This window comes from Falco punctatus, assembly GCF_963210335.1.
Source record: "Falco punctatus genome assembly, chromosome: 5".
Taxonomy (NCBI): Eukaryota; Metazoa; Chordata; class Aves; order Falconiformes; family Falconidae; genus Falco; species Falco punctatus.
The window spans coordinates 21,569,336-21,596,668 of NC_137584.1; the positions used below are offsets into that span (position 1 = coordinate 21,569,336).

The 27,333-nt window shown below is 36.3% G+C and overlaps 1 protein-coding gene across 6 annotated transcripts in view; it reads left to right on the top strand.

Annotated features, from left to right (window-relative positions):
• CSMD1 (CUB and Sushi multiple domains 1) overlaps positions 1–27,333 on the top strand; it is a 1,231,811-nt gene that overhangs the window by 1,000,072 nt on the left and 204,406 nt on the right. For 5 of the 6 annotated variants that reach the window (XR_013928146.1, XM_080387724.1, XM_080387722.1 and 2 more), the window contains 5 exons: positions 5,957–6,148; positions 8,839–8,977; positions 13,723–13,910; positions 19,797–19,991; positions 26,452–26,568. Coding sequence is in view for 5 of the 6 variants with exons in the window: in XM_080387724.1 (XP_080243850.1) it covers positions 5,957–6,148; positions 8,839–8,977; positions 13,723–13,910; positions 19,797–19,991; positions 26,452–26,568 (831 nt within the window). In the remaining variant the exon portion in view is untranslated. The remainder of the gene's footprint in view (positions 1–5,956; positions 6,149–8,838; positions 8,978–13,722; positions 13,911–19,796; positions 19,992–26,451; positions 26,569–27,333) is intronic. The other variant, XM_080387725.1, reaches the window with a different exon arrangement.

The window sequence follows — 27,333 nt, forward strand, 5'->3', positions numbered from 1 at the left end:
GAATTGTATCCTTTTCTTAAACCGAATGGTGCATTCATAGTTTTTCAGCTGGTTTCGTAGATTCGGCTCCTCAAGGCTATAATACATCAAAGATTTATTTGCACTCCTCTTATAATGGAAAAGAAATTTTTGGAAATGTCTGCCTTTTCTAAAGTCAGACCCATCTATGATCATTTTCTATGCCGGCACCTGGTTCTATGGCATTGTTAATTTCTCTTAGTCATAGTATTATGTAAGCATGCACTTCAATTAACAATTTACCTATCTCTGCTTTTATGTGAGCAGAAAGGTTTTGTTTGGGTTTGGGGTGGTTTTTTTGCTAATACAGAGCAACTGGCAAAATGTTAATAAAGTAGTAAAGAGGGTTTTTTCTCAATTTCTTTGTAACATTTCTATCTTGTTAGAACTTAAGGCACTCATTTTATTAAAAGCAACGATACAAAATGAAGGCATTTGTGTAGTTGGTTTAGTCCAATTTTGTTTTTTCTGTTGTTTGCTTGCTTTCCCAATATTTTTAAAATTTGCTTTCGAAGTAAATGCAGATCTAAGCAATGATAATTAAAGATACCTGACTAAATGTTTATCTTAACAACACAAGTCATCAATTATGGTAATAAAAATAAACAACTTATACCGGCCATTTTATTAGAACAGTTATTTGGAAATTATTTTGTCTGACGTTGACATATCTGTTGATACTTTCCTTCCATTGACAAGAGCTTAAGCATCAGCAGTTCTGTTTGATAGCTGCTAATGACACTGAGTTTAATCTGGCAAATCTGTTTAAGCAGTGATGCCTGCTTCTGTCCAGTTTTGTAATTGTATTTGATCCTTTGTTTTCTTACAGGAGTTCTTATAGTAAAGATGTCACCTATCTTGAGCTGTTAGAGTACTGTTGTCTTGTAAATTGTTCTTTTATTGCTGAGATATGTTTTAGTCACTTGCCTAATGGCCTGAGTTACTATATTGAAGTACTATAAGTATTTCCATGACAGAATCTTCTTTGTTAGGATTCATCATGCAACTGTTGCAGTTTGATTCATAATTAAATTATCAATAAAAGGGAGTTAGCACAAAAATATATTTTAAAAGAAATTTACACATGCATAACCACATATCTGTCTTACTAACTAACTAGTTTTTCAGTTCAAAGAAAATTAAATCCATTAAGACATCCCTAGTTAAAATAAAGGACACCACACAGCACAGGATTCCCTTATAAAGTCTGTAACCTTATCATTTCACAGTTCAGCCTTTTCACTTGCTTTCTTTGATGCTATAAATGTTGCACTGCATGCTTACAATAACACAGTTTCATGAAGCTGTGTCGTAGCATTCCTATCCATCACCATAGCCTGGGCAAGATATCCTCAGCTTCATAGTGGGTAGGGTTCTTCATTTGGTTCCTGTGGAACTAAGCAGGTTACCTTGATGGCTGTCTCTAAACTTGTGAGGTTTTGTACTTCAGACTTAATGAAAGAGGCTGCATTAACATTTGGGTTTTTCTTTACTTTCTTGGACAATACAAGACATTTAAATAGGTGATTGATGCTATTTTGCACAGTTTTTAGTCTGTGCATTTACATATATTACATGAGATACTTTTTAGAGAGCAAACACTGTTATTTCACATTTGGAAATGTTTGTTACTCTGAAATCACTGAAAAACCTACATACAATGTCTCAGTTTTGATATGCCAAAATAATTCTCAAACCTATTATGCAAGCGTAATGCACTAAACAGGGGAAGCTTATGCACTGATTGCAATTTACAAGCCTAGCTTCTGAAAAGTCTTTACCATTTTATAACCATGTGGGTGGAGTTGAATAAAATAGAGTATCTGCTGCATAACACTACAGCGAATGGTTTACATGATTGTTTACTATAGACATAGTGAAAATTATATTGATGAAGGTGACAATTTTTTTTTCTTGAGCTATAATAGATTACATGCTAAGCAAACTGATAAAGAAGTCTCCTTCAGGTGAAAGATAAATTAGGCATAAATCTAACATATTGCTCACAAGACTACAGACACACAAATGTACAGTGTCATCCTCTCAAAACCAGTCTCCTGCTCATTTTCAGTGAAGTTTTAAATCAACGTTGAAAATGTAATTTGGGAATCAAATCCAAATCATGATCTAAAATGGGATTCTGGAAGATTATTAAATTAAAAATAGAGAGGCTTAACACAGTGGCTGCCAACATATGGAGGTCTGAAAACTCCCTAGCAAACTGTGGTTTTCCCAGCTACCCATTCTTCCGGCACCTACCTCTAGTTTCATCTTTTGTGTAGATAGAAGCTTTTTCCACTCTGAGCAGATGAGACAGTAAGAGATGGGAAATCTGTATAGTGTCACTCTATAACCCACTGAGTATCATGTAGCTTCCTGCTTAGAACATATGTACAAAAGCTGAGAAGCAGCGATTTAGTTCTCCAGCCTAATGGAATTCAAATCTCGTCTTTTTGCTATGCCGTTTTAGGCATCTGATTTTTCTCAGTCATTTCTAAAATGTCTAACTATAGAATTTGTTTTGATTTAGCATCCTTGAGTCTAAAATGTTCTTACTGATTTCCCTGCTTTACAGCATATGCTTTTTATTTGTGTTCAAGTTTCTGATTTAATCAGGTTTTTTTTTTTTCTGAATTTCTTATGGCAATGTTATATCACAGCATGAACGTGGCCTTTCTCCTAAGTATGTAAGCTAGATATTAATTGCACGTCTATATATTATTGGGGGCTGAGAAGAAAAGAGCCTGTTATAAAAGAGTGATGACAGAAGAACTAGTGCTTTTTAATGTCTATATTATTTAATACATACAACCGCTATACCCTTTAGATATTTGCACAATACCAAATGAAGCAATAGAAGACTTGTAATTTTCATGCAGTTACAGAACCTCTTGGGAATCTTGAGAAGTGAAACAACGTGGAAGGGAGACAAGTTGAAAAGTTGACAGTGTCTGTAAATGTTCACTTTACTAGATGACACATCAGTGATTAAATGTCTGGTGTTTTGTTTAATTAGGATCAAGTGTAGTTGGCATGATAAAAAGGTTGTTCGTTTCAAATACATAAAATAACCTCTGAGGCTGCAAGAACAAAAGTGTAAAGAACATTTTGGTGCTTATTAAACATCTGTGATTGTTTTTAGAATTTAGAACTTTATATATAAGATATGGAGATTAACAGTGAAATGAATATTAAAAGGCATCAGTCCTTTGTAACTAGTGCAAACGTGATGCAGTCAAAATGGGAAAAACATGTAGTTTGCTGAGGTATTATACGGCATAACCTTTTAAGGAGAAAATTTAGATATTCAGAGAATTGTTGGAAAAAGGTACTAATTAATGACAGAGATAGGCTTGTGCTCATTTACTTGAAAGAATTATGATTCTTTAACAGATCTGCATTATAGTGATCCATTTTTTACAGCTATTATTGTCTGTCAAATAAGAAATAACTTCTTTGAGGTCATGACCATGCTTTCCTGCCCTGTGGCCAAGTATACATTTAGTAAACTGCAGTAATATGGGATGTCAGGTAAATTGTCAGAGTTGTGCCTGGGGAGTGCTTACACAGTGTTCATTAGCAGTGACAGCCATTGCTTTAATTCTTGTATTGATACTTAGAAATTCTGGTTGAAAAGTCCACCTTTGTTAAAAACCACCATGCATTTTACTTCATTTAGACACAGGAACCATCCAAAGGTTGATAGTACTTGGAATGGAAACAAGGTTAAAAATTATTAGTAATGAAATCTTCATGTGTTTGTAGTGTATTAATTCATGAACTCTTATACAGACATGTTTTACACTTTCTGTGATTTGTCTAAGCAATCACCCATTTGCTAGAACGTGCATAAAACCATTTTACCAATCTAAGATATTTGTTTCTTATTTTGCTCAGTCTTTTTTCAACCTTTCTGACTCCTTAAGATTTACAACACAGAAAAAAAAAAAAAGTTTTGCAATTGAACAACTTGTTAACTGTTTCAATTTTGCAAATGTTTAGGTGCTTTGGCTGTTTCTTACAGTGGTATACTCTTTTGGTGTGGATGGAAGGAGTAGATGCAGTTATTAATGCAGAAAATGGACTACCTCCACATTATGGTCACAAAAGTCATATAGTGGTGGTAGTGATGGAGCTATTTTGTCTTATGAAAACCTTTGGGTTGTACTATTTGAAATGAGCTAATGAAATAATTTTAATGAAATATTAATGTTTCCTGGGATTAAAATAGAAAAAATGAAAAAAAAACCACCACCCCCAAAAAATAGAGCAGTGAGGATGGACTGTTATCACTAATGCACATCATTTATAGGAGGTATGGAAGAAACTGTGCACCTCTATTTAAAACAATAGAAAGTGATTATCAAGCATAAGGAAATAGTATTTTATGTTCTTAGACTTTTTTGGCCTGTAATTGGTAATGCTATCATAAACCCCAAGCACTTGAAGTGCTGCATACTGCTTAAAATACAGAAAGACTTAGTCACTGCTTTCTCAGAAAGTGCTGGAGAATGGCACAGCAAAATATGATAAGTAATAATAACTAGCTCGTCAGCCAACAAAGTGATAAAAAACAGTTTTAACAATGGCATATATGCTTTCAATAAATTACATCAGCTTTTCTCTGAATGCTTCCCATTGGTCTGATCATATCAAATTTACACCTTGAAGGGGCATCAGATACAGTTGAGGTGGTTATGAGTAAGTTGAAGAATTAATCAGTTGTCTGATGTGTGAGCACATGAGAAAGTATACATAGTCCATATTAGAATAAAAGACAATAATGGTGTTTCACACTTTCTGAGGATTATCCCTTGCAGTACCAGAGATGAGCAGAAGAGTGTAGTGTAACAGTTTTTTTTAAAAAGCCTTTGGCCTGGAATGAAGAAGATTAAACTCGGTTGAATAAAGATGGTGAAAGTGGTAGAGGGACTTGCAGATACACACCAATATCCTTTAATGGTGATTGTGACACTGGGTTTGTGACTTCATACTTTGGCTTTTGCTCACAATTGTGGTAGGTTCTCCAGAAAATACATCTGGGTGGAGCAGCCTGGACTGGTAAGAAACAGAGTACAATTCAGTGATTTAGGGACAGTAGTCTCCAGAGATGGGACCTTCTTTCCTTGGGAAGACTGTAGTGTTTACTGCAACTCAGGATACTGAATACCTGAAGCCCATAGAAGAGACTGGCATCTTCCAGAAATCCATAGTGGATGTAGATTTGTCTATCCATTTTCTGGTTGATTACTTGCTTTAAGTCATACCATACTGCTTGTTCTGCTCAGTTTAATATTGCTTTTCTATTTATTTTTTTTTTTTTTACAAAGCAAAACACATATCCAAACTCAAGAGACTGAATATAGGTGAGATATTTTGCTTAGAGTCAGTTTGAGTGTAGTCTTAGAAAAGTTGTTGCTTGCCCCTGAAATGGGAACTTCAGGGCTACGTAGAACTGCTATTTGATTCAGCCAGTTGGGTAGACATAGCATTTGCATGCTGCAGGATATTCAGACTATAAAACAATGTTATTTATATTATAATACTTACCCTATTACACAAAAAGCATCAAAGTGCATAAAGAAATTTGGTTTTATAACCAGAACATTGAAGTGAGAAAAGGAGCTATTAGCTCTTTTAATGCATTAACTGGGGGGAAAAAAAAAAAAAAAAAAAAAAAAAGGGCAGAGTGAAGAAAGAAAAAATTGTGGTTTTTTCATCTTAGACCATATTTTATGCTAAGGAAACTGGCAGGAAGCCAACATCATCTCAGTGGGCAAATTGTCATAAAAATAATGCAGCAAAATGCCTTCCTATATTAACTGATGAGTTAATAATACTGCCTCTGGTTGGAATGCTAATGTAAAAATATTGTGCTTTTAATTATGGATTTTTAGTATCTACACCTTAAAGCTTTTATTTTGTCATTCCCTTACAGCTTCTATAGCATCGACCTGTAATGATCCCGGGACACCACAGAATGGCACTAGATACGGAGACAGCAGAGAGCCCGGAGACACTACCACCTTTCAGTGTGACCCTGGGTATCAACTTCAAGGACAGGCTAAAATTACATGTGTGCAACTGAATAACCGATTTTTCTGGCAACCTGATCCTCCTACGTGCATAGGTAATAAGATGAAATGTTAGTCTCTTTTTAAGATTAATACAGATCAGATTTCTTGTTTGACTGGTGGGTGTATGATGCTTATGCTGAAATGATGCTCTTCACAGAACCTGGTAATTTCACACTTATGGTTACTGCCAGCCTCATTCTTAAAATTAACACTAGTTTTGGATGTCAGTTGCTCACTCTATTCTATTCTTTAAACTTCATACAAGTTCAAAATTCACAAAGTGTAATAGAATTTTTAAATGGAAGAGGTGATTTGGATTTAAAAAAATCTTTTTGAAATGGCCTCATCAGAATGGTCTTCAATGTAGTAATTTATTTACATAAACTGCAATCCATTATTTATTAAAAAAAAATAAATCTGAATTGTCTTACAGATTCAATAACCATCCTGTGCAATCCCTAGGAAACTAAAGATATTTTTGCTGAAGCAGGATGCTTGTTGGGAAACACAGATGCAGAGAAGGGGGTCCAAGTGACAGTGCTCTTGAAAGAAATGAGATCTATTTCCATAACATGAGGAGAGGGTGGGAGATCTATCTTTGAAACAATTTTTGATTCTTGGTTCCATAGTTCTATATAGCATAAAGGTTTCTCTGAGGTTCTGGTTGGTAGGCTAATAATTACAGGCTTAGAAGTCTTGCTGACATGTATTCTAAGGTCATCAGTGTAGTTCTAAGATTAGAGTTAATCAACATCTGTGATAAATTATCCGTAGTAGTGATTTTTTAAATCTTTATGATTTTTTTGCCTATTGATTTATAATTAAGACATACTAGTGATGCTAAAAACCAGATACAGTATGTTTTAATAGCACTAAAATAAACATAATGCTTTTTTTGTTCTACAAGCCATTTTGGAAAGATGTTTTCCAAAATGGCAAATCCACAAACAGATGCAGTCTCTAAAGTGTTTACAGATATCTCAAAAATACGGAGAAGTGTACAGGATAATGCAGGATAGTGTCTTTCACTCCATATCACCTAGCAGGATTGGAGCAGTATATTATTGGAACATTGTCTTCTGGATACCTTGTGTGTAACATATAAATAGCAGTATCAAAATGTTTACTAAACATACTAATATTATTCATAAATTAAAAATATTTAAATAAAAAATTAAAAAAGGTCTAGAGCATTTATACTCTTTCTACGAATACCAATTACAATCCCTCCATAAAAAAACCCAACAAAAAACAAACAAACAAAAAAAAAGAAGGAAAAAAAGAATGAAAGAAAGAGAGAGTGCCTTTGGGCAAAAAGTATATACATATTGTTATTCTTCCATATACTCAAGGTGACTTTGAAGGGGAAAGCAGATTAAAGTAATCTTTTCTGTAGACATGACAATATTAGAAACCTTAAGGGTTCTGTAAAGCCATTACATGTAATTTCAAAAAATTTCATAAAGTCCTTATTTTTGTATGCAGACTTATAAATGAAAAAAATACTTGTATTTAATAACAGTACTCTGAACATTGTGCAATTTCCATTCCTAATTGTTTAATCGTTTTTTCTCTATTTGTACTTTGTTACTTTGATCATGGTTATCTCAGACTGAATCATCAGCACACATAAGGAACATGTGAAGCATTTCCTGGAACCATTATTTGTGAACAGAACCAAAAATAATTGAAAAACTAAAGAAAAAAAATCCCACACCATTGATCAAAAATAATGATTAAAATACCAAAACCACAGACACAAAAAACCCCAGATACATAAATAACCTAATGTTTACATAAACAAACAAATAAATGGGGGGTGTGGGTGTGGGTTTATTTTGTTTTCATAAATACCACAAGAGGAATGCTTTCATTATTGTTTTAATAGGGGTTGTGAGCATCGTTCCAAGTAAATTTTCTTGATCACACTTCAGTTCATGATTTTGAATTTTCTTGGAGCTTTTTAATGAAATTAAACTGCAAGATGTGTTCTAAGAGTGCATCTGATGTACTCCAGCCACTAGTAAGCATTCAGTCAATTGGACCAGACTAGAAATGGCCTGAAAAAATCCTTCTTTAAAATGTTTAATGCAGATTCCAAATCCTTAGTACTAACTATTTTATGCTACAAATGTGTTCCTAGTTCCAGTCTGCATGGCTTGGTAATGTAGTTGCAGCCCATGTTGACTACTGTACTTTTCAGTTAGATTTCTATATGATTACCATCTTTGGAAGTTGGATTCCTTATCTGTTAAAAAACCCATTCAATTTATGGTAACTAAATAAATGTATTTGATTTTTGATGTGGGTAATACATTTACTGAGTAAATCAAACTGGGTTTTGTTACATCTATGATCAAAAGAAACTGCATCCTGCATCCTGCTGATGAGCTTTCCCAGTTCTTAAAGTAGTTCCAGTACATAAGAAACACTTCAGCTTGATAGAGATAGGATTAAGTAACAGCAAGAATATACAGGATTTTATATTTAACTCCATATATTTATTCCTTTAGAAAAAGCTTATCTGGTGCTTCTTTGAATATGCACAAAGCTCACTTTTTAAGGAAAATACAGAAATGTTTGCTAGCTAGAAGTGGGAAGGCTCTGGTTTTGTTTTTTTTTTTATTATTATTATTATTATCTTTGGTAAATTTTGAAAACAATTTATTCCTATTTAACAGTTAATATGTGCTTGTAAATTTAATCTGTGACCATATTCCTATTTATTTTTACATTGTGACAGCTGCATGTGGAGGAAACCTGACAGGCCCAGCAGGAGTTATTTTATCACCTAACTATCCACAGCCTTATCCTCCTGGGAAAGAATGTGACTGGAGAATAAAAGTAAACCCTGACTTTGTCATTGCCTTGATATTCAAAAGGTACCATTTCTAGATGAATGCCTCTGTTTAAAAGTATTTTAAATGTCACATCTAAAAATGACATCATTTATCAACTCTTAAAACTTCTAATCATATTCTCTGGCTAAGTCCTGAAGCATACATCCAATATGTGCTATATCATTGCTTCCAAAAAACGTAAAAAAAAATAATACAGTGATATGGCACTTTTGAAATCAAATATGTTCCTAAGCAACAAAACTTTCTGTGACCTATGAATTAAAAATATTTGAAAAACAATGCCAATTTATAGAAATGCTTGATTTATGTTGTACCTTTTAGTAGAGACTTGAACTGCAGTGGAAACTATCTGTAACTCAGTTCTTAAAGGTTTTTATAAAAGCATGCTAAATATACTTTGCTTGGAGTGCATAGATCAGGAAAAAAAATTGGTCTACTTAGTCAAGAGATAAGAAATGTCTAGATAATGTCAAATAACATTTTAAAAGTTTTATTTACTCAATGTTTCATCATCAACCTATATTTGTTGCACAGATTTTTAACACAAATTTAAGTTCAGGGATATAGTCATATTCATGTGTTCAGTTTAGCATTTCTATTGAATCAGGCCTATATAGTAATCTTGCTTGCTACATATATGGTTACAAATGCAAATTATTATTTTTTTATTTTTATTTTATCATTCTCTGTCCTAAGTGTGATTTTTAAGTTAAGAATAGTAACATTCCTGTTGACTTCAGTGGGATGGTGATCAGTTATGTTTCTTTTAGGAAGAAATGATGGCATGTTCAGAAATTTGTTGTGTAATATTTTCATCTTTATTTAAAAAAAAATAAACAACAACCCCCCCCAAAACAAAACAAATCAAAACCCCCAGTTTCTTTCATTGGCTAATTGCAATGTGTTTTCTGATAGAATATTGATACACAAAAAATGAAATAATGAAAGCCTAAGGAACTTGAAATCATATAATCAAATATACAGTAATTCTGTTCTTCAGATATTTGATCACATAGCATTAAAGGGTGGGAATAGTTCTCCCCTAATTACACTCTTTAAGATGTCATATGGTAGGTGTAATAAGCATCATATTTCTGTGGACTGCCTAAATAATCAGCTCAAATGCTCCCTTTCAAGTAAGACAAGATAAAATAAACTTATAGTTGCTCAGTATTCATGTAGTATGCTCAGTAGTATGTTTGTGAATTCTATTTTAAGGAATATGAGTATGAGCAATATAAAGGAATTTGCAGTTTATGCTATACTTCCATTTTATAAACATTCTATAAATAATCACTGGACTGCCTAAATCTTTCCTAAATTTGATATTCTGTGCTAGAAGTTCTTATGTTTTCCAGACAGAAATCTTTAGAAATCTGAAAAAAAAAGGTTATGCCATAGCTTCCCAGGTTTTTGCCAGTACCTTTTACAAAACTACCTGATGCTGGACAATATTCTTGGAAACTCATCCATCTTCTGACTGATGGCAATATAGGGCCTTTTAAGGTGTAGACTGTGGGGTTGCTAATATTGTAAATATTTTCAGAGAACTGGGGAAAAAAAAAAAAAAGAACATTGGAAAACAAATTAAGAAGGGGAAATGCAACACTGTTATCTGTATGCATATGGGTATCAAACAGACAAAATGGAAAACTGACTCTTTTTTTAATAAATACTGTACTTTTAGTATAAATGGACCATAACAGTAATATGGATTCATATTTTATGAAAAAGTGTGCACATACATGCTGGTAACTTTGTAATAGATAAGTAAATCGAGGTAGTTTTATGAACATATTTAATGTTTGAACACAAATAATGCACTGTCACAAATGCCCTCTGATTTATATGAAATAGCAGTGCTGAAAGAACTCCAGCTCTGCAATCCTTTCAATAACTTCCTTGATTTTTAGAATAGAACAGAATAGAATAGAATATTTCAGTTGGAAGGGACCTACAATGATCATTTAATCCAACTGCCTGACCACTCCAAGGCTGACCAAAAGTTAAACCATGTTATTAAGATCATGGTCCAGATGCCTCTTAAAGGCTGAATGGCTTGGGCATTGACCACTTCTCTAGGAAGTTTGTTCCAGTGTTTCACCACCCTCTCAGTAAATAAATGCTTCCAAATGTCTAGTCTAAACCTCCCCTGGTGCAGCTTTGAACTATTCCCACACGCTTTATTACTGAATACCAGGGAGAAGAGCTCAGCACCTCCCTTTGCACTCCCTCTCCTCAGGAAGCTATAGAGAGCAATGATGTTGCCCCTCAGCCTCCTTTTCTCCAAAACAGACAAAGCCAGAATCCTTAGCCACTCCTCATGACATGCTTTCCAGGCCTTTCACCAGCTTTGTTCCTGTCCTCTGGATGCAATCAGGACCTTTACATCCTTAAATTTTGAGGCCCAGAACTGCACACATTATTCAAGGATGAGGCCACACCTAGGCTGAACACAGCAGGATAGTCACCTCTTTTGACCATCTGGTTATACTGTGTTTGATGCACCCCAGGATGCAGTTTGTCATCTGGGTTGCCAGGGCACATCACTGATTCATATTGAGCCTGCTGTTGACCAGCAGCCCCAGATCCCTTTTGTCAGGGCTTCTCTCAAGCCACTTCTCTCCCAGTTTATACTTGTGCCCAGCATTACTCTGTCCCAGATGCAGAATCTGGCATTTGGACTTGTTAAATTTCATCCCATTAATGATTGCCCAGTGCTCCAATCTGTCTACATCCCTCTGCAAGGCCTCTTGTCCCTCAAAAGAGTCAACAGCACCTTGCAGATTGGTATAATCAGCAGACTTGCTAATGGTGCATTCAATTTCTGCATCCAGATCGTTGATAAATTTATTGAACAGAACTGGCCCTAGAATTGAACCCTGAGGAACACCACTGGTGGCCAGCCACCAGCCATATGTAGTCCTATTTGCTACAACCCTTTGAACCCTGCCATTCAGACAGTGCTTCACCCAGTGCACTGTGAACCTGCTCATCCCACAGCTGGACGACTTGTCCAGAAGGATGTTGTAAGGAGCAGTATCAAAAGTCTCACTAAAAGCAGAAAAACTACATCCACTGCCTTCCCTTCCTTCACCAGGTGGATGACCTCATCATAGAAGGATATGAGATTAATTAAATACGATTTTCCCTTTGTGAACCCATGTTGACTGTCTGATGATTGCATTACTCTTTAAATGCCTTTAAAGAGTACCTAGTATAATCTACTCCATAATTTTTCCAGAAACTGAGGTTAGACTAACAGGTCTGTAGTTCCCTTGGTCTTCCTTCACACCACTCTTGTAAATTGCAATAACATTGGCTAGCTTCCAGTCAGGAGGGACTTCCCCAGACTCCCAAGACCTTAGGTAGATGCTCAAGAATAGTAATGTTTCTTTGATACCTGCAAAATCTACTTTCTTAACATACCATCTTCTGTTAATTTTATCTAACATTTTTCATTCTTAGGCAGTATGCTACAGCTAAGACCTGTACTATTCTCAAGGAGCTGCCTTTGAGAAGACAGAAGTGTCTGCATAGGATGAGGATGTGGGATGAGAATAGAGAGATGTCATTTATTTTTTCAAATGTGTGTTGGCTACAAAAAGATTGAAAACCATTGCACAGTACAATTTGCTTTTCCTTCGTTTCAGTCTTTAGACTTGCTATTTCTTTCAACTCTTCTAACTCTCAACTAAAAGTTCTCTGTCTTAGTGGAAGCTTCAAAACATTTTTCTCGTTTCTCTTACCTCTTGAAAATAGGACATAAAATATTTTTCATTATATGAGGCCATTTACATTTGACATTTCTTAGGAAAATGTTTTCTACTGATTTCTTAGATAAAGACATTGTTCCTTTTTGTCCAACATGATCTGGTAAACATAAACTGATGTAATAGAAAGAAAAACAGCTGACTGCCACACTTCCAAAACAGCCAAATATTTATTTATTTGGTTTTAAAAAGATAAATACAAAGAAAAAAACCCCACTCAACTGAGTCCTTGCTTTTCTTTAGTGTAGTTTTACTTCTCTTATATTTTCTTCTTTTGTCCTAGTATATACATTTATCTAGCTCTGTATAAATTTCTCATATAAATGCTTCTGGTTTTATGTTGTCTCAGAACTCATCTCAATTAAATTCTTCTGAAGGACTTCCACTTACTTTCATAATTTCTTTGTATAAACTTATAAATGTTATCAAATATGGCATAAAATAGATGGTTTATTGATAATAATAATTTACTTTATCATAAATCTCTGATATAATTTAGGTATAAACAAAGGCAAGTTGAAGGATAGTGGTCTTTCCATATGAAAGCATCTTTTTTCTAAAAAAGTGAATTTATGTTTGTAATGAGTGGATTTAATATCATTCAGTTTAGCCAAATAAAAGCTGGACTTTTAATTTAAGATAGTTGTCTAGATCATTCCTGTGGTCACTGGTAAGAGGCAGCCTTTCTGCAGCAGGTGATTCATTCCATATTGTGAAAGGTGTTCAACAGGTGGGAGCATATGCTTCTTTTTCACTGACAAAACCTGCATGATGGCATGATAGTTGATCTTCTGGAAAGCTGAAGGTGTTCAAATCAATGCTAAAGAGAACTCCATTGAAAGTTAGTAAATTTTCACTGTGAATCATATTTCAGAAGACTTATTTTTGGAGAAGAACGTGTGTTAGGCAGAAGATTGACAGCCACAGTCACAGTAGTGTTTAAACTCATGAAAAAGAAATAAAGATATACTCATCTTTTTCCTTTATTTTCAGTTTCAATATGGAACCCAGTTATGATTTTCTACATATTTATGAAGGGGAAGATTCCAACAGTCCTCTAATTGGCAGTTTTCAAGGCTCACAGGCTCCTGAAAGAATTGAGAGCAGTGGTAACAGTCTGTTTCTGGCTTTTCGCAGTGACGCTTCTGTTGGAATGTCAGGATTTGCCATTGACTATAAAGGTACTGTTCTCACCATAATCTATGGAAACGTAAAGGGAAAGAAATGTTATTTAGTATTTACTGAGACTCAGATCTGTTTACTTCTAGATGTACTACTATTGGAGCTGCCAAATACCTGTTTGCATTGATGCAGGTTTTAAAAACTCCTTTCTTTAAATGCGTGGAGGAACATAGAAATCTTTTTTCATGAAATCACTTTCACATCACTTAAGTACATTTGCAGTTCAGGAAAAAAAGTACAGACAGAAGATGCACATCAAAAGCAGCATTTGGAAGAGCTGTAGAATAATGGAATTGTCTTACCCAATTAGAATACATGGTGGCTGCTGCTGCCTTGCTGATACATACCAATATATTTTCCTTTTCACTTTATGTTGAATATACATAGGTGTTTTTTAATAACTACTGCAGGACAATATTTGCATTTTTGGCGGATACCTATTACTAGCCAAAGAATGGGTTATGCTGTTTTATAAAGAAACACACTCATTATATGTGCTGCTTTCTTTTCTGGTCGCAGATGCCATCTTTGGCTTGATTGTCATCTCTGCTGAGATTTATCAAGCTGGTTTTCATCAGCTGAGGTGCTGCCTCTGCTTCTTATTCTTGACAATGGAAGCAAACCACGTTAACATGCATGTCAAAAATGAAGGAACAGAAATATCTAAAGAATATAGGAATAACATACAAATAAAATAAAGGGAGGTTATTAAACTATTAAATCATTATTACATTTAGTCTTAATCTTTCATCCAGCATCATGCATTATTCTCCATGTTGGCAAAGCTTTTCTTCCTAAAGTAACTGTCATATTGCATAGATGAAATCTTTGTTTGTTCCTATCTAAATTTGTGCAACAACTTGAAACAACTTATAAATAGAATGTGAAAATAATTCATTCCAGGAACACTTGTTGGCCTGCAAGGAAAGAAAATGAGAAGTTAAGCAGAAGGGGATAAGGAGAAAAATATGCCTGTTGAAAATGTGCAATACATATTTTGCTATGTACTTTTTGTTCTCAGCATAGTCTGGTATGTGTGCCTTTATGCAACTGGAAGTTAAATGAAATAATAAAAATATAAAAGCAGAAAATTATATTTTTAGAAGTTACTATGTTCAATGGGGAGTACATTTGTGCCTAATAATTAAATATTTTAATTAAATATATTATTTTGTATTTTATATAAAGTTTATAGAATCACAGAATGGTTTGGGTTGGAAAGGACCTTAAAGATCATCTAGTTCCAACCCCCTGCCATGGGCAGGGACACTTTCCACTAGACCAGGTTGCTCAAAGCCCCATCCAGCCTGGTTTGAACACGTCCAGGGATGGGGCAGCCACAGCTTCTCTGGGCAACCTGTTTCAGCATATGCCTCCCTCACTGTAGAGAATTTCTTCCTGATATCATATCTAAATCTACCCTCTTCCAGCTTAAAGCCACTCTCCCTTGTCCTATCACTCCATGCCCTTGTAAAAAGTCCTTCTCCAGCTTTATTGTAGGCCCCCTTGAGGTATTGGGAGGCTGCAATAAAGTCTCTCTGGAGCCTTCTCTTGTCCAGGCTGAACAACACCTACTCTCTAAGCATGTCTTCATAGAAGAGGTGCTCCCACCCTCTGATCATATCTGTGGCTCTCCACCTGACTTGCTTCAACAGGTCCATGTCCTTATCTTGGGGTCTCCAGAGCTGAATGCAGTACTCAGATGGCATCTCACAAGAGCAGAGAGAAAGAATCGCCTCCCTGAACTGGCTGGCCGCGTTTCCTTTGATAGAGTCCAGGGTTCGGTTGGCATTCTGGGCTGCAAGCACACATTGACAGGCCGTGCTGAGCTTCTCAGCCACCAGCACCCCTAAGTATTTCTCCTCAGGGCTGCTTTCAATCCATTCTCTGCCCAACCTGTATTTGTGCTTGGGACTGACCTGACCCACATACAGGACCTTGCATTTGGCCGTGTTGAACTTCATGAGGTTCACACAGGCCCACCTCTCAAGCCTGTCTAGGTCCCTCTAGATGAGATCCCTTCCCTCCAGTGTGTTGACTGCACCACACAGCTTGGTGTTGTTGGCAAACATGCAGAGGGTGCTCTTGATCCCAGGATCCATGTCACTGGCAAAGATGTTAAACAGTGCTGGTCCCAATACAGACCCCTGAGGAGCACCACTCATTACTGGTCTCCATTTGGGCATCAAGCCATTGACTGTAACTCTTTTGAGTGCAACCATCCAGCCAATCCATTGTCCACTGAGTGGTCCATCCATCAAATCCATGTCTCTCCAGAGATAAGGATGTAACTTGGGACAGTGTCAAGTGCTTTGCAGAAGTCCAGGTAAATGATGGCAGTTGCTGTTCCCTCATCTACCTACGCTGCAACCCCATTGTAGAAGGCCAACAAATTTGTCAGGCACAATGTATCCCCAGCAAACTCATCTTCACCAGGTCTTGCTTATTTGCCTTGTTAAAAATGGGGGTTATGTTTCCCTTTTCCAGTCCATGCGAAGGAACTTCACCAGACTGCCATGACTGCTCAAATATGATTTGATCTTCATCTGCCAGTTCCAGCAGGACCCTGATGAGATGCATCTCATCAGGTCCCATGGAGCTGTACACCTTCAGGTTCCTTGGATGGTCTTGGACCTGATCTTCTCCTACAGTTCTTCATTGTCCCCGTTCTTGCCTTTGCCTTCTGTGACTTGGGTGGTATGGCTGGGCCACTCGTCCATGAAGACCAAGGCAAAAAAGTCATTGAACACCTCAGCCTTTTCCATGTCCCAGGTAACCAGCTCTCCTGCTTGCTTCTGGAGATGGCTCACAATTTCACTTGTCTTCCTTTTATCACCAAAATACCTATAGAATCTTTTATTGTTGCCCTTAATGCACCTGGTCTGATTTACTGATATCAGCACTTTAGCTTTCCTAACCTGCTCCGTGGATGCTTGGGCAAGTTCTCTGTATTCCTCCCAGGCTCCCTGTCCTTGCTCCCACCCTCTGCAGGCTTCCTTTTTGTGTTTGAGTTTATCCAGGAGCCCCTTGTTCATCCATGTAGGCCTCCTGGAATTTTTGCCTGACTTATCTTGGTTGGGATGCATTGGTCCTGAGCTTGGAGGAGGGGATCCTTGAATATTAACTGGCTTTCATGGGCCCGTCTTCCCTCCAGGGCTTTATCCCATGACACTCTAGCAAGCTGATCCCTGAAGAGGCCAAAGTCAGCTCTCCTGAAGCCCAGGGTAGTGATCTTGCTGTGCTCCCTCCTTGCTGCCCTAGGGATCTTGAACTCCACCTTTTCATGGTCACTGCAGCCAAGGCCGCCCTTGAGCTTCACATTCTCCACAAGCCCCTCCTTTCTGGTGAGAACAAGGTCCAGTATAGCACCTCTCCTTGTCTCCTGTGCCACCTAATGAAGGAAGTTATTGTCGGCCCTTTCCAGGCACCTCCTGGATCACTTGTGCCCTGCTGTGTTGCCCCTCCAACAGATATTTGGGTGTTTGAAGTCCCCCATGAGTATGAGGGCTTGTGAATGTGAGGTGGCTCCTATCTGCCTATAAAGGGCCTCATCTGCTCAGTCTTTGTGGTCGGACAGCCTGTAGCAGACCCCCACTATAATGTCACCTGTCCCTGCCCTCACTTTAATGCTGATCCTTAATCTCTTGGTCAGCCCTTCATCCATGCCCAGATGGACCTCCATGCACTCCAGCTGGTCATGGACATAGAGGGTGACACCCATCCTCTTCTCCCCTGCCTGTCCTTCCTAATAAGCTTTTATCCTTCCATTCCAACAATCCAGTCATGCAAACCATACGGCTGCATCTCTGTGATGCCAGTAATATTGTCATCCTGCAGGTGTGCACACGCCTCTAACTCCTCTTGTTCATTCCCCATGCTATGTGCCTTTGCGTGGAGGCGTTTAAGCTGGGCCCCTGCTGAAGCTGACTTACTGGCTGGAGTGGCTGGAATTCCTTTGTGTTGTTCTTTAGGTGCTCTCCTTCCTCTGCAGGCTCTGGGCGTCTCTTGCTGGCATTAGCATAAAATTGGTAGGTATGGGGTGGATTAAGGTTCGCCTCCCCCAGCAACTTCAGTTTAAAGCTCTCTTGAAGAGGTTGGCAAGCCTATGACTGAAGATGCTCTTCCCCTTCTCTGTGAAATGAACCCCATCGGCCCCCAGTAGACCAGGTTTCTCAAAGCAAGTCCCATGGTCTACCTAACTGAACCCCTGACTGTGACACCAGTCCTGTAACCATTTGTTGATTTGCCACATCAAAACTGGTCCTTTCAAACCCCTTCCCTTTGACCAGGAAGACTAATGAAAAAGCTGCCTGTGCTCTGGAGTCCCTTACTGCTGCTCCCAGGGCTCTAATCCTTTTTGACGCTCCTCAGATGCTCCTGACTGTATTATTTGTGCCCATGTGAAATAAAAACAGTGGAAAATCATCAGTGGACTGTACGAGTCTTGGTAGTTTCTCAGTGATATTCCTGATACAAGCCCCCGGTAAGCAGCACAGCTCTCTAGAAAGCACATCAGGTTGGCTGATGCCAATAAAGAGGAAGTCTTTCCCTTCTTACACCTCTGCCCTGGGTGACGTGCCATGCATTGGTCACCACTCCTGGTCGCTGGCGCCCCCTAGGGCCGCCTTTTCTGGGAGTGGGGGTGGCCGTGTTAGTTACTACTGGCCCTGCCCACGCCTCCTCAGCTGCTCTCCTGTGGGCTGCCAGCTCTGGGTAGGTCTCTGTGCTCCCCTGGGGTCTCCCTGGCTCAGGGCACCCCCCACACCACCCACCGCTTCCTGCGGAATGTGTCTGCACCACAGGTGATTGCCTTGGCAAGCTTTACATTTCTGATATGGGGATCTTGTATTGCTTTCTGATAATATTCCTAAAGTAGTTCATTAAAATAAGTGTTTTATTATAAACAGAAGGGGGCATGCTATAAACTTTGACTATGAACTTGTCTGGAATTTTTTAATAAAAAATCTTTGCCACCTATAATATTAGGTGCATCCTTCCCTACTAAAGAGCTCACATATTTAGCAAAATATTGCTTATAGAAGTAATATTACACAATATTTTAATAGATTTTAAAGGGACTGAGTTGCATTTGAGCCTTTTGTAGGAAAAAATATTGCATAGTTATTGACAGTATAGTAATATGAATATTTTGTTTTCATTTGTTTATTTGTAAAGAATATTCTATGCCTAATCCATTTCTGTTTGAAGATCATTCAATCATATTCTTGAAAAAAAGTGATTTCTAATATGAATTATTTCTCCCAACCCTTTTCTTTGATTTTTTACCTTGCTAAAGATGATGAATTAAATCATAGTCTTGTTAACACCAATGTCTATACACACGTTGACTTAAAGATTTCCTACCTATTAACTCGTGCCAGAAAATAACTGCTGTGCTTATTTTGTCAGCCTTCAAGCTCCAGTTGTTATTAGATCTTTTAAAATACAAAATATAAAGGAACAATACATTTTTATTGTTTAATGTATAGTATGGCAGATTTCTGACCAGAAGTTACTTAGTTCTGAGCACGATACTTGTTTAAAAAACATAATAGTGTTAAGTGGTGAATTCTACAAATGGTTGTTTTTCTTCTGAACTATTAAACTTCATTGGAGTCATTCAGCTTTTTGAGAGTTCTAATAACAAAAGGTAGGAAGAAAATACTGTTAGCTAGATCCTCTCAGTATAATTTCCTTGACTAGATAACCAATCTAATGGAAACATCAATGGTCCTATAGTAAGCATACAGAAACAAGAAAAAAAAAATTAATAAGCTGTTGAAAAAATTGAACTGGCTGGAAAAAAAATTGATAAATGTTCAATTTCAATTTCTTTTTTTTTAAAAAAAATTGAAACTTTATATGGATTTACTTTATTTTAACAGAAAAGCCACGGGAAGCTTGTTTTGATCCTGGAAACATCATGAATGGGACAAGAATTGGGACAGACTTTAAGCTTGGTTCAACTATTACTTACCAGTGTGATTCTGGATATAAGATTATTGATCCTTCAACTATAACGTGTGTAATTGGTGCAGATGGGAAGCCAGCATGGAACAGAGCATTGCCATCTTGTAATGGTATGTACTGCTTTCTTACCATTTCCCTTGTTCCCCAGTGAATTTAGTTTCTCACTCCCTGAGGCCTCCCTGAGGATATTTTTACTGCTCATACACATATAGCTTATATTAAAAAAAAATAATAATCTGAATTTAAAAAATAAAAATGAAGATGATACAAGTTTTGGACTATACCTTAGTCACTAATGTATTGTTTTAACTATTTTAAAATATCTTTAAATTCTGAAATCAACGCCTATTCTTACATTCTCAACAATGATTATAATGTAATATGTAAGTTTCCATGGTTTCCCCTTTACATCAATTTTAGTGGAAGGCTTTGTGATCTATATGAGAATCCATATAAAATAGACTAAATAATAATTGTGAAGTATTACTGGCCTATCCACTGTGTCTTTTTATTCTCTTTGTATTATCCATTGCCAGTTTATTGTTTCTTAGACTGCCAGTAGGGGCAGTCCTTTCAAACAAATGATGCTTCAATATATGACTGATTTATAATAATAGTGATTTATCTGTGCTCCCACATAATCTCAGTATGTATTGTTTTCAGGTATTACCTTCCTAGCCATAGCAATTTTGAACTTCATTTTAAAAGAATGTAGCAACTTTATGCATATACTAGTTGCATTGTGCTCAGAGCAAGGACTGGGGACTGGGAACAGGTTAAGTTATGGACTTAAGTTGTTAGACTATTTCCAGGCATGATTTTGGTCCAGACCTTATAACACTAAAATTTCTTAGTCACAGTGCAGGAGTAAGTATGGGACAGAGGCTGTCCTTGGTAGGTCACTCACATTTGTTGCTGAAAGTGACAGTAGTAGTACTAGTACTAGTACTAGTACTTGCTGCTTAGTCTGAAGGCCAAAGGCCAGGCTCTTGTAGTGTTTAGTGTCCAGTGTAGCTATAGCCTAAGTCCATGTTTGTGTTCCTAAATAAAAAAGGCATGGGAAACTGATGCAGTGGGTTGTTGATTATTCATGATGCTTAATGGCTACTACTCTTCATGAATTCAGATATGAAAACACCACTTTACTAGACTTCAGTCTCACATTATTTCAGGCACTTGGGATTGTAATCCCTGCCCTGACACACACACACAAGCACAACATGAGAATCATAGAATCATTTAGTTTGGAAAGGACCCTTAAGATAGTTGTTGTCAACCATTAACCTAGCACTGCCAAGTTCACCACTAAACCCCATCCCTAGGCACTGTACATCTTTTAATTACCTCCAGGGATGGTGACAAGCACTGACCTGGGTAGCCTCTTGCAAAACTTGACAACCATTTCAGTGAAGACATTTTTCCTAATATCCAACCTAAACCTCCCCTAGTGCAACTTGAGGCCATTTCCTCTTGTCCTATCACTTGTTACTTGGGAGAAGAGAACTGACATCCACATTCTTTCAGGTAGTTGTAAAGAGTGATAAGGTCTTCCCCTGAGCTTGCTTTTCTCCAGGCTAAAAAACCCCAGCTCCCTCAGCTGTTCCTCAGAGGACTTGTGCTCCAGATCCTTCACCGTTTTCATTGCTTTTCTTTGGATGTGCTGCAGCACATCAATAGCTTTCTTGTAGTGAGGGGCCCAAGACTGAACTCAGTATTTGAGACGTGATCTTATCAGTGCAAATATATGCCTCTACATACACGCACAGAGAAACACACATACATTTTTATATGCATATATACACACATATACAAACACAATATACATATGCACACATATGTATGAATCAATTAAACTCATCTTTTCAGAGGTGGCCAGACTATCCACAGTATTATGGATGATACAAAATTAAGGAAAGGTATGGAGATTATAGAACCACTCTGTAAAGAAAACCAGTAATTTACCAGTGGAACAGAGAACCCAGAATAATGCAAAAGTATGCATCATTTATTTCTAAGCCTTTCAGATTAGAGTAACAGGATTTCCTATATGTTAAACAGATTTGCCCACAAAAAATGAAATTACTCTAGACACATTTTCATTATGTTATTGTTTATATACTGATCGATATTATATAAATTTGTTTTTATACATATTTATTATTATTGTTAGTGATGCTGTTCTGATGTTGTCATTATTTTTATTATTCATTGGAATCACAGAATATTAAAACATAAGATTATGTAGACTTTAATTTAATACCTGCAAGTATAGCCCTGCCTGAAAGCAGATAGGTCTTAATTACCCTGACCAGCTTCAGCTGGGATCTTCACTTATGACCCCTGCCTAAAGGACCAGGAGATGTATTTAAACTCAGCCCTGTGCCTTCTCTCCTTGTCTGAATTATGTTATATGTATCTGTTTGAAGTTCTGGTTTTGACTCTGCCTCCTGAATGGTCTTCAGACCTACACTGTAGCTTATCTCCTGGACAGACCTCTGTATGTATCATCACTGGAGCTGGAAGGGACCTCTAGAGATCACCTACTCCAATGTTGTTGTTCAAGTAAGGTCACTTAGAACTAGACTGTGTTTAGCTGGGTTTTGAATTTCTCTGTGAATGAGGAGTCCACAACCTTTCTGGGCAACCTGTGCCAGTGTTTGACTAACCTCACAGTAGAAGAGTGTTTTCTTGTTGTTGGGATGGAATGTCATGTGTTTTAATTCCTGATCTTTGCCTTTTGTTCTGTGAGAGGACTCTACTAAGAAGAGTCTGGCTCCTCCCATTTCTTCATTTCCATCCGTCAAATGTTTATGAACATTAGTAAGATCTCCCTGAGTTTTCTAAAACTATTCCTATATTTTAACAAAGTAGACATCAGCATTCTCACACTGAGTTCATTTTGAGGCTCATCCAATAGATAATTAAACCCCTAAAATTTTACAGGTCATTTTTCAACATAAAAAATTTAGTGCTTTATTGAAAATAGTATACATAACTTTCTTTTGATTTTTTAATTGTTCTATATTTATCCAACACAAATGCTGAAACAAGGGACAGAGGAAAAGATAGTTACCCATAATTCTGAGACATCACTTTAATTTTCTGCCTTAGTAATCATAATTCTTACTCCAAAGTGAAAATTAATGCAGTATTGAGATGCTTGTAATATCTATTCTAAATAACACTGGGTGTATAAAGAAGCAGAAACTTCTGCTGAACTAACTAACTGAAAGACTGGGTATTTTGACACTGCTAAACCTGAGTAAAACTGAACTGGATTACACATGGAAATACTTTAAATCTGATTATCTAGTATGGCTTACTGTGTGTTCCGTTTTAAAACACATACTCTTATATAAGACTTCAGTTAAGGCATGGAGATTTTTAGAGTATCATTTACATAGCTGCTACACTTTTGAGTAAATTATTTCAGATAAAAAAAAATATTTCTTTATACTCCTTTGTGGAGTCTTAAATAACTCTGTAATAGGCTTGATTTATGAGAAGGACGTAAATCTGAAATTGTGAGTTATAGGGGAACCACAGACTGCTGAGGTCTGCATGAGCTTTTTGGATCCCTTTAAGTCTTATTTTACCGTAGTACTGTAATGATGGCTGTGCCAAAGATCTAAAGGAAGTAAAGAATCTTTTTTGTCACAGGGCATGATTTTGAGTGAAATTGAGACACTAATAACTTAAAGAACAATTATGTGAGTGGAAAGTGTAAACAAACTAAATTATGTTATGTTTAAATATAGATATGAAATATGGATGCATTATATAAAGCATGTTTATACATCATTTTAAGGGTAGGAGTCATATAGGAGGCCAGAACCAAAATATTCTCAGGAATACCTTTTTTGTCACATAAAAACCTTTTGTAATATACAGCTTAACACAATCAAAACTGAAAACATCAAAGAAAAATTCTCATGATACAATTTAACATGTTTTCTGAGTTTATATTTCTTTATTTATAGTTATATTTAATTGTCCTCTTTTGAACTTCTTTAAAATATTGTATGAAAAACATTACAAGTTTTGAAGCATGAAAAAGAACCTAAAATGAGTGCTGTATAACAAATCCTCATGATGTCTGATAATGATGCACTTCAAGTAAATTACCCAGATTAAGTGAATTAATTAAACTTATTTTCCTTGTGGTGTGGTTTTTTATTGTTTTTTTTAAGGTAGCATTTTACAGTCAGACATGATGAAAACAAGTTTCATAGTTATCTAGGTAACAGTTGGCAACTTCCAGTAGGTATGTTCTGAAGCACTAATGGAAAGTCTCAGGCATACTGTTTTCATTATTAATTTCAGATTCCTTGATGAAGTTATTAAAATACACTGTCTGAAAATGTAAGTTTGGCTCACTAAAACAAAAACTACTTACAGTTAAACCTGAGAGCTCTGTTTAGGATATGTTTGACTGCCACAGCACTGCACTGATAAATTTTACATCTTTAACCTACAAGAGAACTTTTCTTGCATCTTTTTCAGCCTAAGCACTCACAAGTTTTCCTTACAGAATGAATATACTACAAAGATGTTACCGTAGATACTATCAAATATATCTTATCAGAAACATAGCTAACAATAGGAAAACACGTTTTAGAAGGGAACATTTTTACAACTCCATAACTTGGGAATTTGCTCTAAACTAAGCATAAATGACATATTTCCATTCCAGTTAAATGTTCGTGATTTAAGAATTTCATCTGGTAATCAGAAGACAGACTTTGTGGCTTAGTTTCTGGTATCCTCAAAGCAAGAAGAGAAAGAAATAGAAAGATTTTAAATTCATGGCATGAACTGATTCCTTGTGATGTTTGATTTTAATCTCAGCCACATAATCTTACTCAGCCTACTGATAGATTAAATTTCTCATCTTCTATTATTACTTTGGATTTTTTAATAATTCATATAAGCAGCTAAGAAAACCCACAGATTTGTAGTATTACTTGCTGCTTGTATAAGGAAGTTAAACTTGTAGAGATATTACAGGTGTGATTTTAAAGCCCAGGTGTGCTCCGCAAGGGCAGATGGGCCAGGAGCCAAGGGTGACCAAAGCAGGTGCTGTGCCCTCACTCACTAAGCACAGTCCTGCAGCACATGAGCTTATGACAGCCAGAAGCTGATAACCTCGGACCAATGAGCTTGTTGTTCACCTGGACCCCAGGTCCTTCTCAGAGCTACTTTCCAGGCAGTTGTTAAAATGTAATCTGCTATATGTAAGATTCCCAGAGTGGAATAATGTTGGTTTACTTTGTTCCTTATAGTAGAAAGTAATTCTTTAGATTATGCAATGATCTTTTCCTGGTTTAAAACCAGAAATAATGTGACTATTCTATTTTTTTATAATTTAATTTACCTATTCATGTATTTTTAAAACAATTTCATTATTGGCTTCTTGGGTGAGGTAACATTGTACAACAATCTTTTGTTCTTGTAAAATCCATAGTTTTTAGTAGTGTTTGATGAAATCATTTGACACAAAAGAGCACTGCATTGCATATTTTATGACTTACATTTTAATGAAGATTTTAATAGAAGACAAGCTTTTACATTAGTTCTCAAAAGTTGAGAAGAGTGACAGCAATAATTTGTTTTCAATGTATAGAACTGTATTTACTCAAAATCCAACACAAGGAGGTATTTTAACTTAACGATAGCCCCACCTTATGTTTTCTGTTTCTCCAAAAGCACATATCTTTTTCATCCATTCCCTGCTTTGGCTTTTCCTGAGAAATCCTTGAAACCCAAACTTTCTATGATGTAATACTTTCAGTTATAATTGGCAAATCCAGCAGTCCTTTAGCATGTCGCATTTATTGTCCACACATAGAAGGAAAATACCATATGTATGTTGTTACTTTTTTTTCTGATGATACAGGCAGAATTGCTACTTACATAATACCTGGCTAATCTTGAAGGTTGGGGGTCCACTGTCTTTAAATATGCCTTCTAACTTCCCTAGCTGTAAAAACTTCTCTTACTCTTTCCGTTCTGTTTTATATGCATATATACATAATCTATATGCTCTTTTGATAATCATCTAGAAAGGAGTGAAAAGCAAAGCAATTCAATCATACACTCACAAAGCAGAATCCATGGCATTCTGTGCAGGGTACTGTTAACGTATCTATGCATTCCTCTGAGACCCAAGATAATTGTGTTACGCTATTTATTTATGCAGTACCATATTTTTTTTCTGAGCATTTTTTTTACATGGATGCATACATAGATACAGATATATGTATCCAAATAAAAGAAAAAAAAATCACCTAAATTCTGTGTTTACAGTTTATTTCAACTAAATAATTTATACTTTCACTTCTGTATGAATACTTGTAGTCAAGTAAAACTCACATATACTTTAATTTTGAAGGAATTTTAATAAAAATTATATGCTGAGAAAGAACCATTAGATATGTTGTTATTGGAAAGCCAAAAAAAAAAAGCAAAAGCACTGAACTGTCACTTTGTAATCTTTAGATTTTCATTTTCAGACTGAACTAATACAACTATAGTTAATATAACATGGGTTTTTTTCTGTTTTGTTTCCAGCACCATGTGGAGGACACTATACTGGATCAGAGGGAGTGGTTTTATCACCAAGTTATCCTCATAATTACACTGCTGGACAGACTTGCCTTTATTCAATAACTGTACCTAAAGAATTTGGTAAGAATTTCTTCTACTGATTTATCAATTGTTAATCATTGTTCTATTGTTCAAATGTCCTTCATGTGCAATAGTGACCTTAGATTTTCAATATATTGCAAATTGCTTATCAAAAATAAATGTATCCTTGACATAGAAAACCATTATAGGGTTCTGACCTTTTACTTCTCCCTAGAGTAATCAATGGACTTCAGCTAAGCCATCTGTGTCTGCTATCCAAGCTTATCCTAAACACTTTCAGTGATTACATCATTCATCACAGGATAATCATTCATTCAGGCTTCCTGCAAAGTAAAATCAGTTGTCAAAGATCAAGCATCAAGTGTTCTCTTATGTTTTAACTTCGTTTTTCATGTTTTAACAAGGGCAAGATGAGTAGGATTATATTTAACAAGTATAGTGGAGGAAAAGAAAGCAATTTTGCATAAAAGTACCAGAAATGTTTTTGAAAAATCACAAAACTAATCATTTCAATGTGTCAAAATACTGGGACAAAATCTCTAAAATTTGTACAATTGTATGCAGGGCATGATTTTCTGCAAAGCACATCTCTTTAATTCAAGTCTAGACAAATAGCAATAAGATCTATTTTGCTACTTACTAAAAGACTGAATGCACAGCAACTTTAGTGTGTTTGGTACTTTCTATATGCCATGAAACCTGTAAGGTCTCACCAGCTTTTTCACCAAGGAATTTTGAAAGCTGCTTGCAGAAGTAGTTAGAAATTTACATGTTGAGAGTTGGGGAAAAGTTTTACACCTGCTA